At 51.6% G+C, this 17,181-nt stretch overlaps 1 protein-coding gene across 2 annotated transcripts; it reads right to left on the bottom strand.

Moving 5' to 3' along the window:
- Window positions 1-705: 705 nt before the first annotated feature.
- CSPG5 (chondroitin sulfate proteoglycan 5) lies at window positions 706-14,260 on the bottom strand. 2 transcript variants are annotated; one of them, XM_082637118.1, is made up of 5 exons: window positions 14,032-14,260; window positions 12,259-13,369; window positions 9,261-9,449; window positions 7,306-7,381; window positions 706-1,177 (listed from the first exon to the last, which is right to left on the bottom strand). In XM_082637118.1, the coding sequence occupies exons 1-5, from the start codon at window positions 14,126-14,128 to the stop codon at window positions 1,016-1,018; spliced, it is 1,635 nt and encodes a 544-aa protein (XP_082493244.1). In that variant the 5' UTR covers window positions 14,129-14,260; the 3' UTR covers window positions 706-1,015. The 2 variants fall into 2 exon arrangements, with proteins under 2 accessions (XP_082493244.1, XP_082493245.1); XM_082637119.1 differs by lacking the exon at window positions 9,261-9,449.
- Window positions 14,261-17,181: the final 2,921 nt, after the last annotated feature.

The following is a 17,181-nucleotide window of genomic DNA, read 5'->3' as shown; positions in this document are numbered from 1 at the left end:
GTGAGATGCCTGCACACCGCAACGAAGAGTAGCCCGCACTTGCTGCAACCAGAGAAAGCCTGCGCACAGCAATGAAGACCAACGCAGCCAAAAATAAAATAATTTTTAAAAAATTTTAAAAAAAAAGAAGGAAAGAGTATTCTAAACAGGTGCTACAGACTGTTATGGACTGAATTGTGTCCCCCCAAATATCACATGTTGAAGCCCTAACCCCTAATGTGACTGTATTTGGAGATAAGGTAATTAAGGTTAAATGAGGTCATCAGAGTAGGGCCCTAATCCAATAGGACTGGTGTCCTTATAAAAAGAGGAACAGACACCAGAGAGCTCTCTCTCTCCATATGCACACAGAAAAAAGGCCATGTGTGGACACAGCAAGAAGGTGGCTGTTTGCAAGCCAGAAAGAGAGGCCTCACCAGAAACCAACTCTGTTGGCACTTTGATCTTGGACTTCCAGTCTCCAGAACTCTCAGAAAATAAATGTCTGTTGTTTAAGACTCCCAGTCTGTAGTATTTTGTTATGGCGGCTCAAGCAGACTAATACATAGACCATTTCTGGGATTTCAAACATGTATAAATACACATCTTTAATGAAGGGAAGAACTCAACTCAAACTGACAAGAAGGGGTAGGGAGTAGAAAAAATTACATCAGGAAAATGGCTTTTTAAAAAGTTTTATTTCAAGAACTTTGTTTTTTACTGGTATTTCAAAAAAAGGTGGGTCAAAGTACAAAAAAAAAGTCAGTTGAATAACAGCATAGGTTTAGAAATCACAGCAGCAGAAGCAATGTACAGACAGCACAGACAAAACAATCCAATGTATGCAATTCTCTTTAGATTCTTTGCATATTTTGTGTTTTTTCCCTCCTGTACAAAATACACCAAAGCATGCCATGAGATCAGAAAAAAGAAAGGAGTTTAACAAATGGTTACAAGAAATACTCTGTACAAGAGGAGATAATTCTTCTCCCCCACCCCCACCCCCCACCCCCATTTCCTCTCTTCTTGCTCTGCTTTAGGTTAAGTTGTTCTGAAGACAATTCACCTCCAAGTCGGCCTGGTCACCTTTGCCACCCTCGAGTTTGGGCGACATGGAGTTCTGAATGTTAAATGGCTCCTCCTCTTTCAGGCAGGACTTGAGAGCTTCCTGGATTTTATGGGGAGCACTAGAATCATCCTGAAAGAAGAAAAAAAGGTGAGGGAGGGGTGGCAAGGAGACAGTGGGTAGAGGGATCAAATAACATCTCAGACTTTTCAATTTGGCTGAAAGAATCATAACTGAAAAAAGGAAAAAAGCTCTGAGACGTGAATGAACCAAAGGGACTCATTAGCAGCTACTTTTTAGGAACAACACCCTCAAAAACACTGCCCAGATATAGATGAAACCTTGACAGGTAATTTCATTACAAATACCTTTAACTTAGGCCAGTGTGAGGTTTTCTCTTTGGCAGAGACTGGGGAGAAACAGTCTCTTTTAATACCTGGCCTGGTCCCTCTAAAGCCTCACCTGTTGGTGAGCTCTGCCTGGCCCCTCTTCACACGGCCCTCCATCTTGTTGAGTTCTGCTCTCACAAAAAGGTCTTGATCAGGAACATGACTTGTCGGTGTATTCAGTAGGGCACAAACTGGACTGTGGTCAGGTGCAGAGCTGTTCCCGGCAAAATTAGGGCCTCTCTCCCCACAGCAAATATATGTTCTCTGACTAGAGGCTGGAGATGTGTGAGCCTCTTCCTATCAGAATTTATCTACCAAAAGATGCTAACTGACAAGGTGTTTCCTCAATCCAAGCCCTGTGCTGCTGGTTCACGACCCATCTCTGACTGGCACCTGTGCCCTCCTGCCTATCCACGTGTGCTGCCTGCAGCCCTATGACAATCTCCTGAACCTGAAGTGAATTTGTTAAAGGTTTTCAGGAAACCCACACCAGTACACAGGGCTCCGGCTCTGCATTCAGAGAACTCTTACAGCAGTGCCTCCCTTCCCACTACTCTTTTCCTTTAGGACCGCCTGAGGGGATTTTACACTGTGCGACTCAATGGGCCTCAGTTCTTTCTCAAGTGCTTGGAACTGTGCTGATCAAAGAGGTCGTGTAGCTACCCAGGCAGGTTCATGGATGGCAAGAAGGGTAAAGTCCCTATCTGATCAGCTAGCTCAGACCTTTTTTGCTTTAACCAAAATTCAAGGTACTCATCGTGCTTAAGGACCAGGGCATTCTCCACAAAACTGTGAGCTTGGGCTTCCCTGGTGGTGCAGTGGTTAAGAATCCGCCTGCCAATGCAGGGGACACAGGTTCGAGCCCTGGTCTGGGAAGATCCCACATGCCGAGGAGCAACTAAGCCTGTGCGCCACAACTACTGAGCCTGCGCTCTAGAGCCCGCGAGCTACAACTACTGAGTCTGTGCACCCAGAGCCCGGGCTCTGCAACAAGCGAAGCCACCACAATGAGAAGCCCATGCACCGCAACAAAGACAAGCCCCTGCTCACCGCAACTAGAGAAAGCCCGCGCACAGCAACGAAGACCCAACGCAGCCAAAAATAAACAAATAAATAAATTAAAAAAAAACACAAAAAACCGTGAGCTCTTGTCCATGCTCCCTGCTACTGAATTTGACCCATAATGGCACTAGGTCAGGCAAGTGACTAGTTGGAAAGTAGGGAAAGGCTCCAGGCCTACATCAGTTGCTACGGGTGTTTAAACGTACTGTGCATGCAGAAATCACTGTTACCTGCCCCTTGCTCCAGCCTCACTTAGCACTTTCCCAGAAGACCAGCTTCAACAGAACAATTTGATAGAGTTTCAAAGACCTCAGCAGTAATTTACAGACAACAGCTGAACACATGTTCCCCATTTCCAGTGAGACAAGCACAAGAGGAAATGAACTTCATCCTGTGCTGAGGCAGGTTTCAAGCAAGGCAGCTGCGCACAGCACGCATAGGCACTTGATATTTTCTACCACTGCTTGCAGAGGTTTAGAAAAAAACTGTTCAATGGCATAAATGTATATGTGCTGAGATGGAAAGATTGCCCTGTGTATTTTGTACACACACACACACACGCAGGTTTTTTATACAGAGGGAAGCAGAATGAGGCAGAACTTCTGTATTGTGTGGAGGAAGACGCTGGGCATGATCGCTTGAGACCCTGAGTAGAATGGACTTTGGATCACAGCAAAACTTGAAGCAAAACAGGATGGCCTGTACTCACCTCTCCTCTTACAAGCGTGGAAATCACTTTCATATTTTTCAAGATAACTGCCCCCACTCCCGCCCCATCACACACACCTTGGGGGGATGCAGGGGCACAGGGATATTCTCATAATGTGAAAAAAGTGGATTTAGTGTCTTATAGACCTGGGCATCAAAACTGTGATGCCATGAGGGTGGGGACCCAAATTAAAACTGGCACCGTGAGGGCTTATGGGATTTGGATAGATGAGAAAGCTGCCTTCTGGGTCAATAGGAGGAAGAAGTAGATCCTAAAAATAAGGAACACAGACATCCAGACAATGCTATGAGATGAGCTAAGTACCTTCAACATGTAGAATGGGTGAGGGCGTGTCTAGACCAAGATGGAGCTATCCTAGTCCAAGTGTTTCCCTCAGAACTCCATCCTCTTAAGCCTAGGGTTGCTGAATCCCTCAGCAGAAGGATTATGCACCTTTGATTTGGTGGAAGTCCCTCATCAAGAGGGAACTGGACTTCCCTCTGGGCTAAGTCCTGGGAACTATTTCTGGCATTCTGCCCCAGCCGCATGGGCATCCTTCAGCCAGGGGTTCAGGCCTGGATGCCTACTTGTCCAGACACAAGCCTCTATCAGAATGGGGTGGGCAGTCAGTGTTTTACCAAATACATGGAAGAAACAGAGACTGGGAAGTAAGAAAGGTTTAAATTGGGGGGTGGGATGGCGGTGGGAAACACTTAAGGGACATTTTGGAAGGTCTGTCAAATCGCCGGAGGACCAAGTTACAGCCATGCATCGCTCTAACAGCACAGCTGTGAGAACCAACAGGGTGGCTCTCAGCGCTTGGGCAGTTTGCCCGTGGAGTTCAGGTGACTTCACTCATGCTGTGCAGCTGGAGACCGCCCGGCTTCCTACACACTTGCCATTCCTCCTGGAAAACGGCAAACCTCAACAGCAGGGGCTGAGGAGCTTTGGGCTTTTCCTTTTCCCCCCGAAGTTCCTTTCCTAGGCTGGCTGCTCAGCTCCAGAAGACTCACACGCACTCAGCCGCTGGCTCACCAGCCACAGGGCCCCAGGTCAGTCCAGAGGGCCCAGGCGAGGAACAGCACAGAGCGATGCATGTAGCAAAGGAAAGGGACATGCCCCCTACACAGACACCAGCCACGGACCCTTCCCACACCAGACCCAAAGCAGCATGGTTTTTTGTTTGTTTGAAATCTTTTCAGAGTGTGGCTTATAGAGATCACTGAAACTGGGTAGGAAAATGACCCATTCAATCTCCTTGACTTGTGTAAAAGAAATAACCCCTCTACTAAGATAAATAAAACTCTCCAAAATTTTAGGAGATGCCAAAACCAACAAGGAAATTTGAGGGGTGAAGGGAGAGGGATGGGGAGACTAAATGAGCAGGCTTGACTCAGGTGCCCTCGTTTCAGCTCCTAGCTCACCTGGAGGTTTTCTCACTTTCATCCTGCTGCTAGCATCGCTTGTAAGCAATCACTGTGGTGGCTGAAGCAAGGGCTAGGGCTCCACTTCATCATAAAGCGGCAACTGTCTTAACTGTCAGTGCCCACAAGATCTTGACTATGACCGAGTCTGACTTCTGGGCTGGGTGGAGGGAATTAGAGATGAAGTTTGTAGAAAATCCACCTGCTGGACAGGAGAGTCACCCCCTCACATGCTCAGAGTTTTGGCAGAGAGGACAGGATGTGTCCTGGGGCACAAGCTGAGGGAAGGATGCCAGGTGGAAATGGCCCTCAAGATCCAAGAGGAGCTAGAGAGCACTACTTCGCTGAGGGATGCCCCGAGTGCTGCCCAGACAACCCCATGGCCCTTCTCAGGCAGAGTCTACCATGGCTGACCACCCTGCTCCATTCCATTTTTGTTTTGCCATATTCTTTTTTTTTAAATTTATTCATTTATCTATTTATCTTTGGCTGCATTGGGTCTTTGTACGTGCTTTTTTCTCTAGTTGCGGCACATGGGGGCTACTCTTCATTGCGGTGCTCGGGCTTCTCATTGTGGTGGACTCTTTTGTTGGGAGCACGGGCTCTAGGCAGGCTGGCTTCAGTAGTTGTGGCACACGGGCTCAGTAGTTGTGGCTCGCAGGCTCTAGAGTGCAGGCTCAGTAGTTGTGGCGCACGGGCTTAGTTGCTCCGTGGCATGTGGGATCTTCCCGGATCAGGGCTCGAACCCATGTCTCCTGCATTGGCAGGCGGGTTCTTAACCACTGCGCCACCAGGGAAGCCCCTCTGTTTTGCCATATTCTGAACTCAAGGTCAGTGGCAGCTTTCATGGACAAATAAATGCCTTGCTTTCACAAAGTTGGCTCAGCCAAGAAGAACTGGAAACCTTTGTATTGGCTCATACAACCAAGGCCTCCAAGAGGAGCTATTTCTTTCCCCTCCATCTTTGTGAAGAGGAAAGGTGGACATAACAAGGGTGCCTGAAATGCATGAGTCAGAAACTTTGCTAAGGACCCTCGCACTCCATGGACAATAAACACCCTGACTGCAGGCACCACTGTATGGGTCAGGCCTGCTGTCCCACATGTACGAGATGGCAGATCAGACAGTGGACCTGAGAGACCCCATGGCAGGCCATCATTCACTAGTAGTCCATAAATGACAACTAAATGCACATCACTGCAAGGGGCCTGGTAAGGTAGGGATAGGGTGTCCCAAGATAAGGCTCATCCTATATCCTTGTGGGTTGATTAAAGTGGTTACCAATCTCAGCGATTACAAGACATGTTGTTCTCTTGGTTATTATGTCCACCTTGAACTTATTAATATCTTGGTGCATACCAAGTATGTTCTTTCTCTACCCTTTATATCAAAGACTTTAAAAAATTATCCTAAATTGGCCTCTTTCATTTATTTTAAATAGACCCCTTTGCTCCTCCTCCACCAGGCCAAGCTTTTCTTTTCTGGGATTTGGTAATCAAGGAAGGTCTCATGTACTATTATTCTCTCTTTCCCCTTCTGGGGCTACACTTTCCCCACCTATAAAAAGAAGACAATGGTCTCGACCTGTGCTGTCCAACATGGTGGCACTAGCCACATTCTGAGAGTTCTGAAGCCACAGGTAGCTGATGGCTGCTGTAGTGGACAGTACAGACACACAACTTTTCTATCTCACAGAAAGTCCCTCTGGACAGCACTGGCCTAGACTGTGAAGGCCCCTGTGAGCTCTTATACTCTATGGTCCATTATTTCAAAGAACTTCTTCAAAATTTCCTCTTAAACTCCACTGTTTCCATCTGAAAAGTCTTAGTTTCACTCCATTATCTGTGTAATGATGCATTTACCTCGAGGTATGGAGCCTGTGTCATGTGCAGAATTCTTGCATTTGGATCTGATATGATTTGGGGCTTGGATGGTTTCTGCTTTATTTCTGAAATTCTGACAGTACCCAGTATTTGACTGGTTAGTCTGGTCCAGATAACACACTGGGCCAGTGTCTTTAGAAAATGGTCTACTGGGACCTTTTATTGGGTTTCAACTTATATTTATGAGCCTATACTCTTAAGGGCAGATTTACCCCTACACTTATGCTTCCACCTTACCATAAGTGTTTTGTGCTTACCTCAGCCGTAACCAATGTATATAAGCCTGCTCATTTTTAGGGTCCTCAAAACAGTGTCAAAGACACTGTTTTTCCAGCCATTCCAGAGGTTTCCCCACTCATCCCAAAGAGCAACCACCATTTGCTTCAATGACCAGCAGGAAATTCCCTAGCAATGAAAGCGGAGCCTTTCTCCTTGATATAGAAAATAGAAAGACAAAAATCAGACTTCTAAAGCCTAGATGAAGCTAAAAATCATGTGTCATCCTAGAAACAGATCTTCTGTACTTTGTATAACTTTGCTTGTCCGGGAAGTGGTACACCATCACGCCCTTATTCTCACTTTCATGGCCCCAACTGCCTGCCCTATCCTGATCCTCAGAGCTCTGAAGGGTGGCTCCACACTCTGAAGTGGACCAGAGATGTGGCCAGGGGCTGGAACCTGCACAAGGACAGATGTGAAGAAGACAAGTTACCTGACAGATAACATTATCATAGAGAGCCAAGGCACAGGCATGGGGGGAGCAGGTATGGGGAGCGTTGCAAAGTTTCCTTACGTTTGGGTGAGAGCCCTCGGCAATGGTGGAGAGGGAGAAGTTATCGTTGTGGAGCTCAGATGGGGTCCGGAATTTGCTGGTTAGGACAGAAGAGAGAAGGGAAAAATGTAAGTGAAACGATCACAGCGAAATCTGATAGAAGCTTCATGGGTCAGGTACTGTATTTCATCAAATGCCACAGATGCACCACTATTTGATGTACCACTAAGAAAAATCTTCTACAATTTAAACCATGATCCAATGCTTTCTTATCTCCTAGAGTTTTTATTACACACTTTAAGGAGCTCATTTAGACTTTAGATAAAGAACTGACAATGATATGAACAGCTATGACCACGTTTGTGCATGCCAGACAATTACAACTACATCATGACTGCCATTAGGCCAACAGTGGTTATAAGACGCCAGCGACTGTAAGACACAATCCAGTTTCAGAGACGTTAATATGTGAAAAAAAATGTGTATCTTAGAATCAATAAACTGCAGCAGTATCTGTAGTGCACTGGGTACATGTAGCATTTTCAGAGCAGTAACCAGGCTTGGGAAAGAAGGAAGGTATGCAGAGGGAAAAAAGGGAGGCGCCATTTGAGCTGAAGGGCTGCGGGAGCCATGTTTTGCACAAAACGCATAACCAGCTACAGGAGGACGACCTAGAAGGAGGCCCTTCCCTGGGCCTCAGCTCTTGCTTCTCCACTCGCCTGGCAGCTGCTTCTTCTCTCCTATCAGCAGCAGCCCTGATCGGTGGTCCCATCCCCACCCTGACCCTCCCCGCCACTCCAACCCCCTGGTGTCAGCATGAGGAGCCAAGGGTCTTGGCTTGTGATCACAGGCACAGATGCAGCCCTGCCTCAATGCACAGGCACAATGCAGAGGCCCTTGCAGGCCCACAACGGTTAGCTGAAAGGCTGCAGAGAGCTGCTGGCATCTGCACATCTCACGAGTTCACCCAGCAAAGGAGCAACAGATGGCGTTTTGTCCTTTTCCCAGGACCCAGGGCAAGTCCTTCGGTCACGTTCTCTGGAGGGAGTCTCGGGTCAGGGGGAGGGGATTACTTGGACAACAGGTTGAAAGGGGGGGTGGGCGGCAGTTCTGCATAAATTGTCTCTTGGGTCCCGAGGAAGCTGAACTCCAGTCTCCTCCTTCTGTGACATTTCAGAAGGTTCTTTACTTTGCTTAGTGATCACAGTGATTCTCTCATAGTGTGTAAGGTCACATTTGAGTGTTCAAGCGTGGACTTAAAGGGTAAATGCATGCTGATTCTCACGTGTGCACAGTAGTCACTCCTCTGCTAAGAGAAGAGCTGAAATGAGACTCCATATCCCCACACGGCCCTTAGAATCCACAGTGAAGAAAGTGAGGGCCGGGGTCTCACCATCCCCCACATTCTACTTAGGAGGGCTTCCTTGAGTCCTCTGCCCTTCTGCCTGGACCAAGGATTGACAAGTTTGGAAAGCAACGCACTGCAGTGCTAGACCCTCTCACTGAGGAGGAGCTGGTATTGAGTGACGGCAGATCTGAGGGAGCTGGAGTCACTTCATGCTGATTTGTGAGCGAAATCCTCACGCTGGCCACTGGCTGTCAGAGACCCCGGAAGCAGGTGCAGTCAGGTGGGGGTGGGGGACCGAGCACAGTGACTTACTTGACCAGAGTTGGGAGCTGCTATACTCAGGTTACCTTTTCTAAGCACCTTCTATACAGCGTGTGTGTGTGTGTGTGTGTGTGTGTGTGTGTGTGTGTGTGTGTGTACACGCACGTGAGGAATGGTGCTGGGCAGCTGCAGTGTGCCACAGGGGCTTAACCTCTGCTGCAATTCCAGCACATTCTGTGTAGGAATGGTTACACTTGGGTGAATTTTTGGTATGAAAAACACAACCAGGGATGGAGGGCAGGTGCCAGAAACACTCAGGACCACATCCCTGGGTCAGATGGGGTGGGGTTGGCTGTCACAGACTCACTTGGTCCTGCGCAGCTTGGTGTTCTCTGTCTTGAGCAGATAGAGCTTCTTGGCGAAGAACACCGTCATCATGAAGAGCAGGAGCAGCACAAGGGCGGCCGAGCCTACGGCCACACACATCACCTGGAAGTCAGTGATGATGGACTCGCAGCGCATCCCCTTGTGCCAGATGTAGTCCTGCGTGTTGCACCTGCAGCGGTGACAGGGTGAGACTGAGGCGATGGGCTGGCAGCCGTGGCCGCACTGAGGGCCTGGCCCCTGACCCCAGGACTTCCCTCAACAGCCTGCTCCTAGTGGGACTTTGGGGCCCCCATCTGTGCAGACCTTATGGCTGCTATTGTTGCCTTGTCCTTACAACCATTCCGTGAAGAGGTTCGTGACACAAATGAGGTAACCGGGGAGCTGAGAAACTGAGCAAACTCAGTTTCGAGGAGGGAAGGGAACCCTCGTTTTCCACCTCAGTGAGAATAATCACAGGATTCTCCCACACACCCCCAGACCGCCCCAACCCCCCTGGGCTCTGGTGAAAAAAAAAAGATGGAAAACAAGACCAATAGGAGCTACAGCTACAAAGTAGTAGGATCCACCCTACACAACGTGAAAAACCTATCTTGTGGCATTGCAGTCCCATCTAGTTCACGTGGCTAACCAGACACTGAAAAATAAGGAAGCGACAGACAAGGACAAGCACAAAGACAGATGTATATTCTCCCTTATCTCTGCAGCCCCCAAAGTGCTGCCCCTAAAGCTTCCAGTCCTACTACCATGAGAACTGTCATGAAAACAGAGTGAGAATCAACCCTCTGGGTGGGTTTCAGTCCTTTCGTTGAGTGACTTTCTCCTGCCCTTGGGACATTCCCAGGCTCCAACTCTTCCAGTGACATTGCTGTTTCCATGGGAACCAGGCTGCTTCAAAGAGGAAAAATGTGGAAGGATACAGAGGCAGGCAAAGGAGGGAGGACATGAACCTCAGGGTGAATGACAGACAAGAGAAAGGGGTCCATAAATGGGGAAATTTTGCATGGAAGAATTAGGTACTCCACACCTAGAACAGGGCAGGGATACGAGGCTAGCAGGGAATTCTCTTTTCCAACTGCCGCTTTGCAGTCGTGGGGGGCTGTTGGAGGATGGCGGGGAAAGAAGATCCCTCTAACCGACCATTCTAGAGAAGTTCTGCCATAGCTCTGCTCATTTCTCTGCAGTGGTCGGTGTGACAGAGACAAAGGCATGCTGCAGTATGCAACCAAGGGCTCAGCAGCCTCCTGTGAGTGGAATGCAAAACAGTTTCCAAGCCAGGGCTGGGCCTGGGTGTACCCACCAGAGGAGGAATCTCTGGTAGAGAGGCCCAGTGTGATCCTGGGATGGAAGCTGTGCAAGGGGAGCTGGAGTGGACTTGTGTGAAGCCCTTCTCAGGCAGGACCCACTGGAGGATCCATGGTCAGTACAGGCATGCTGCTCAGTGAAGACACATTTACTCTTCCATTTGGGAGTCCTCTGATAGCTCCAGGAGGTTCTGGGAACTGTCTAGCTCTCCAGAGGCAGCAAGGGCTCCAAATTTCATACTCTGATAGGGAGCTTACTTTGAAGGTGAAAACTCAGGCCCCCAATAGGTTGAAAGATTACGATTTTGCAGATTCCATAGTTCCCAGGCTAAAATCATTACTGTAGTCCCCCCAACTAGAGGCTGAGGAGCAAAATCACAGGGTTTCCTCATATTTCTGGTAGCCCTTAACCAACCAGCAAGGTCTCGTTGCCATAATTTCTTGATCACAGTTCCTCTTTTTGGCAATGGCTGGACAACTCCAATCAGAACTGTGTGGACACATCCTATATGAGTGACGCTAAAGTCATGATCATTTATAGGGAAGAAGAACTTCATGGGAAGCAACTGGAACTTAAGGTTTAATGCCAAAGGTGCAGCATTCATGCATTCTGTATGTTATTCTTCTACCAGAACATTAAGACCTACAGAAATTTGAAGTCTTCACATACCTCCAAAGAGACCAAGAAAAAGAGACATCAGGAATGACACTTTAAAAAGAGACACCCAGATTACAGAAATGCTCCTCCTAGGACCAGTGGAAACAAGTCCCAGGAAGAATCTGAGGCCTCCATGCCACTTCTAGGTCCTGTAAAGGATGGAGACAAGCAAACCACCCAGGTCACCCCGGACTTGTGCTTCTTCCAGAATAAGCCAGTGAGCTCTCCGGCAGGTTAACTACCTTGCCGTGACGGCAGGTGTATGGGGTAATTACTGATGAGGCATGGGATGGTGGTTGCAGACAATATCCTTACTCTGACACTAAACTCTCTGGGTCTTTAAAGTACGCTGGATTGGGTATCCCCAGGAAGACAACAATCAAGGTAGGAGGGGCAAAGCCACTACCCAAAGTCAAGAAACCCTACCACAACTGCTATGCCAGGAAAGACACTCTGCTTGACTTGACCTGTTCTAGTGGCTGCTCTCTGGGTCTGCTCCCAATGAGAAGGTCTTCACTGTGACTTTATGTGCCACCCCAGGCATGTGCCCCACAGGGTCACAGGGCCTTTCTCCTGCCACACACATGGCTCAGAGGGAGTGGTCAGCAGTTATCTCTCCTCCCAGTGCGTTTATGGGCCTACGCCTTCTACTAGTTTAGTCAGAACTCGCCAACAAGAACTTGTCCTCAAGCCAGCAAAGGCCTTTTCCAAAATCTTTAGCCGAGTCCCTTCGTTTTGCCTCTACAGTTTACTGGTTTGGTAAAGGACACAACACTTAGAGGAAATACACAATCTTATTTCTGAGGAAACTCTCCTAGTGATGAGATCACAGGAAGTGCACGTAAGATGTAATTCTATAGAATATTTGCTGTGACTATCCCTTGACCTGGGATTTCTGTGAATGCACAACCTCTGGGAAGCTGTGCCTGTCACATTCCCCTCTCTGCTGAGACAGCCTCCCATGCCCTCTCCAGCAGTTCTCTGACAAACCCCCGGCAACCTGCCTGCCACACCCTTACCTGCAGAAGGCCCCTATGTTCTCCACCAGGTAGCACTGGCCGCCATTGTGACAGTAACTTGGGAAGAGGTCGCACACTGACCGGCAGGAGCCGTTATGTCGCACAAAACCACTGCGGCACTCAGTGCCATTCTCGCTTGGGGCCAGGTCCCTGCCTGGTTCTCCTGGGCGGGGCCTGAAGATGCTGCTGCCGGGGACCATACCCAGAGTATGCTGTGGAGGGACAGCATGCCACCGACCGGTGGGCTGGCCTGTCCCGGGCCCCAAACCAGGTTTCTCAGTGGGCACTAGAAAGTCATTTTCATCTTCCAGGTCTCTGCCTCCTGCTGCATCCTTGTCATCCTCCTCTTCCTCCTCTTCTTCATCCAAGTCATCATAGAAGGATGTGGTAGGGTAGAAATCAGACTCATCAAAGGGGGTGAAGTCATCGTATAAGTCAAGCAGGCTCCAGGAAGGGGTCTCTCCCTCAGGATCAGGGTGGTGTTCTGAGGTACCTGGAGACCCGGGGAAGCTCCCCAGGTCGGCGCCACGGCCCTCACCATCCAATCCTTCGAAGTAGTCGATGTCAATTATATCTGACGCCGTGTGGGGCTCTAGTGTGCCCTGAAAGGGGTACGTGGGCTCTGGCCCATGAGGGTCAGGTGTGCTGCCTCCCAGGTTCAGCCAAACCTCCAAGGGTCTCTCCTTGGGGAGTTCAGGGTCTGAGCTCAGCTTGTCGCCAGGGGTGGGGGAGGGTGGCCCGCTGGCCTCTGTAGCCTCGGGGGTGGCGGGGGGCGTCGATGACTGCCCCAGGGCCTCGTCGGGAGCCGGGAGCGTGGCTGGAAGGGCCTGGGTGTCGCCGCTGCCCGCCTCTGCCGTCACTCCGCCCAGGCCTGGGCTGTCCGCCTCCAGCCAGGTTGTGTCTGTCACCGCCGCCGATGCCTCCAGAGCCTCATCTGGCCCGACCCCAGGGCCCATCACCGCATGCTCGCCGCCGGGCGCAGTCCGAGAGGTCTCATCTTCCCCAGCTGCTGGTGGGCCGGCCTTCTCCCGCGTGTCGTTAGCACGCGGCTCCCATGCCAGGACTCTCTTCACCTGCCTGTCTGCCTCGACGGCTCTGCTCGCCTCACGCACTGTGGGCGGGAGGGAGATGGGCCTGGCGTCAGGGCGGCGGGCGTGGTAGGGCCTTAGGCTGCGCCCCGCCCCGCCGCGGCTGCTCTCCCAGACCCCCACTAGCCCTAAGCCTCAGCTTCAAGATTTCCCAAGGCCACGCCCCACCTTTAAGTCCCGCCCCGAGCCCGCCCCATCAGCCAGGGAACACACCCAGCCAAACGTTTCCTCGCTCAGGCCCCGCCCCCTACAACACCCGCAGTCTAACCAGGGAGGCCCCCGACTCCAGCTCCTGGCATAAATCTTACCCTCGGGGCTCCATTCCACCTCCAGGTCCCGCCCAGAAGTCGCACCCTTAGGGCCCCGCCCCGAACTCGCATCCTCTCGCCCCCCCATCACCTCCAGGTCCCGCCTCGAAGTCTCACCCTCAGGCTCCGCCCGCCAGGCCCCTCCCCCAGCCAACACCTGGGTCCGCACACCAGAGCCGGGGCTGCCACCCACCACTCGGCCTCCCCCAAGTCCCCCATCTCCTCCTGCGCCCCTTCCCCCGCCCGGGCTGCAGGCAAGGCGCTGCCCCGCCCCCTTGCCACAGCTCGCGGACTCCGCCTGTACCCGAAGCCAGTGGGACTCTGGCTTAGGGTGGGGCGCGAGAGCTGCTGGGGTCCCGGTCGCTGTCTGTACCTACCCGGTGCGGCCCCAGTGGCGAGGACCAGCGTGGCCCCCAGAAGCAGCAGCAGCGGCGGCAGCCCCCGACCCGGGACCCCGCCCTCGGCTCGACCCATGGCGCGGCGTCCCGACCGCTGTCCACGGTCTGCCCGGCTGGCTGCGCCCTCGGCTCGCCGGCCGCCGCGCCTCCCGCCGGTGCTGCGGGCGTATCAGCCCACGATGGGCAACGGGAGAAGCCGCATGCCGCCGCCGCCGTCCGCCGCTGTCCCCGGCGCGCCGCGCCTCCCCGCCTCCCTCGCCGCGGCTGCCGCGCTCTGCGCCGCCCCCACCCCGCCCGCCCCGCCGCACGTAGCTCTGACGCCTGCCCTGCTCAGTCCGCCTGCCAGGGGGACAGACAGACCCCCGGCTCCGGATGCGGAGACACACGGACGTTAGGTAGCGCGGGTGCAGGCGCACAGCGCCGCGGGTGGCGTTAGTTGCCAGGTGCACTGGCGGGAGACCTGCGGGGCGGGGCCGCGGTTCCGCCCTCCCCGTGGAGGGCTGGCACGGGGCCCCCACCCGCGAGGAACCCACCCGCCAAGCGACAAGCAAGGAGGCGGGGGCGCAGACACCCGCAGGCTCGGGGCGGGGCTCGGCAGGGCCGCAGGGGGCGGAAGCCCGAGCCCGCGGTGTGGCAGTGAGCCAACCCCGGGGGGCACGGAGCCTCTCGGATTTCTGCGCCAACCCTGTGTTCGGGGCGGAGAAGGGGCTCCGGGAGGTCTCCGAGTCCCCACGAGGGCGGAACGGTCGCTGACAGCGCCAGGCAAGGGGGCGAAGTGGACCTCCCAGGTCCTAATCGGATCAGACCTAATCCGTCTGCAGCCAAAGCCCCCGACCTTGCACAGCCAGGCCGGCCGGAACGCATCCCGGGGGCAGGGGGGCAAGACCTTCCTGGAACTGTGGCTACAGTGCCTTCCCTTTCGCCTCCTCAGGGCAGCCTGGGGAGCGGCCTTTAATGCCGGTTCCTTCCTCTCTCTCCAAGATACATCGCCCACACCATGTGTCCCGGGCCACCAAAGCTCAGGTTGGTGGGTAGTCGCTAGCGGCCTAGATCACAGCCTGGGGACACGCGGACGCCAGGCCACGTGTTAAAGTCTGTTGGCCCTGTCCAAAGCTCACTCTGCCGTCCAAAACCACTCATCTCTGGATCCCTGCTTGCTGGGGAGTCACGGCCTAGTCACCTAATTTGTCCACCAGACCGACTGCCTCCCTCTTGATCTAGTAACCCAAATGATATCTGGGGTCACTGCTCGAGATGTGGCAACTCTGGTATTTGAGAAACTCTCATTTCTGTCACTAGGGAATCACATAAGTGACCAAGATGGAGATTCTCCTAATCTCTTTCTAGTACACGTCTCTGGATGGGGTTGCCTTGATTCAAAGTTCGTTTTCTCTCACTGGAACTAGATCTGCTGCAGTCTCCTTGCTTGTCCTGGTTGTTCCCTCCTCTCCAGGTCTGCCTGGCAAACTCCTTAACCCAGAAAGTTCAGTTCCTATCACCTTTCCATCCCTGAAGCCTTCCTAGCCTGACCCAAGTAGTTAGACACTTTGGCCCTGATCTCATTGTCTACAGCAATTCTCTGCTGGACCGCAAGACACTTGAGTGTACAGCTCCTCCTGCAGAGGGAGGCTCGCTAAGGTGGGGAGGAGGCGTAAATGAATGAATGGCAACCATCGTACTCCCACCCCAGAACCGTGGGTCTGGAGCTTCCTGCAAAGGGGCTGACTTGCTGAGGCTCTTTCCATGGCTTCATGTTGCCACTGGGAGAGTAAATACCAGTTTGAAATACAACCTTTTCTGAGCAGAGGGCCAGGCAGGACTTTGCAGTTGCCTGTTGCCAGAGGCACTAATGCACCATCTCTGCTTTCCTGTAGCTTTTTTTTTTTTTGGCCTTATGTACAAGTCTCTGCGTTGCTCTTCTTCTGTGTGTCTCCCTGACTCTTGGGTGATGGCTGTCAGAGTGGAGGACCTTGGTGTACATGCCCACCTCCTCCTTCCTGAGGCCAGTCTTTGTGGGAAGGAAGCCTCACAGATGGGTCCTTTGGTGCCTAGAGCATGACAACCACTCCTGTGTTTTTCACAAGAAAGGTCTGGATGGGGGCCCTTTTTCCATCTCTCTGTTAAAGCTCTACTTACCCCAGTTTATTAGCTCATTTTAATATACTTTGTTAAATATTTAAGTATATCCTTTTAAATTCAATTTTTGAATTAAGTAAAATAAGCACATGGTATAAAATAAAGTTAAAATATGAACTATCTCCTTCCTCAATGACCATCTTCCCTTCCCTGGAGACAGATTCTTTTTTTTTTTTTTTTTTTTTTTTTAAATTTTTTTTTAATTTTAGATGTTGGGGGTAGGGGTTTATTAATTAATTTGTTTATTTTTGGCTATGTTGGGTCTTCGTTTCTGTGTGAGGGCTTTCTCTAGTTGTGGCAAGCGGGGGCCACTCTTCATCGCGGTGCGCGGGCCTCTCACTGTCGTGGCCTCTCTTGTTGCGGAGCACAGGCTCCAGATGCGCAGGCTCAGTAGTTGTGGCTCACGGGCCCAGTTGCTCCGCGGCATGTGGGATCCTCCCAGACCAGGGCTCGAACCCGTGTCCCCTGCATTAGCAGGCAGATTCTCAACCACTGCGCCACCAGGGAAGCCCGAGACAGATTCTGTTACTACTTTATTTGGGGATTTTAACTCAACTGTTGCCATTCAGTTTCATTCTGATCCTCACTAGCAGATCTCACCAGCAGTTTCAGAACCCAGCACAACACACCTGGTTAGGTGACACCTCCACAAGACAGATAGCAGAAGCTCAAGACAGTGGAGTGTGACTGCAACAGCAGGATTCGGCATCAGATCTGTGTGACCTTGGGAGAGTCAGTAACCCATCTCGTGTGAAAGTGGTAATAACCACAGTGTCAAATGAATGTGATTTTCTTTTTTCTGGGCACAAGGGCTACTAGGGTAGGCATAGAAACTGGACAGTGAAAGGGAAATTGACCTCTCTCTAGAGCTTACACCCACGTCCCCACATTCAAGTCTCATACATTTGGGCATCAGGGATGCTTTGAGGCAATGGCTTCTGCATGCCTCTGAAGTTCCCACTGGGTTTGGCAGTACCAAGGAAGGCACAAGGC

Source organism: Mesoplodon mirus (assembly GCF_964341445.2).
Source record: "Mesoplodon mirus genome assembly, chromosome: 12".
Lineage (NCBI taxonomy): Eukaryota > Metazoa > Chordata > Mammalia > Artiodactyla > Ziphiidae > Mesoplodon > Mesoplodon mirus.
Note: the sequence above shows the minus strand (reverse complement) of the source record. Positions and strands in the feature narration are given on the sequence as shown.

Coding starts and splice junctions, on each gene's coding strand:
- CSPG5 (XM_082637118.1), bottom strand. CDS start 14,128: ATGGGTCGAGCCGAGGGCGGGGTCCCGGGTCGGGGGCTGCCGCCGCTG. Junction 9,450..12,258: donor AACATAGGGGCCTTCTGCAG/GTAAGGGTGTGG, acceptor TCACCGCTGCAG/GTGCAACACGCAGGACTACA. Junction 1,178..7,305: donor CCGAGGGCTCTCACCCAAAC/GTAAGGAAACTT, acceptor TTCTTCTTTCAG/GATGATTCTAGTGCTCCCCA.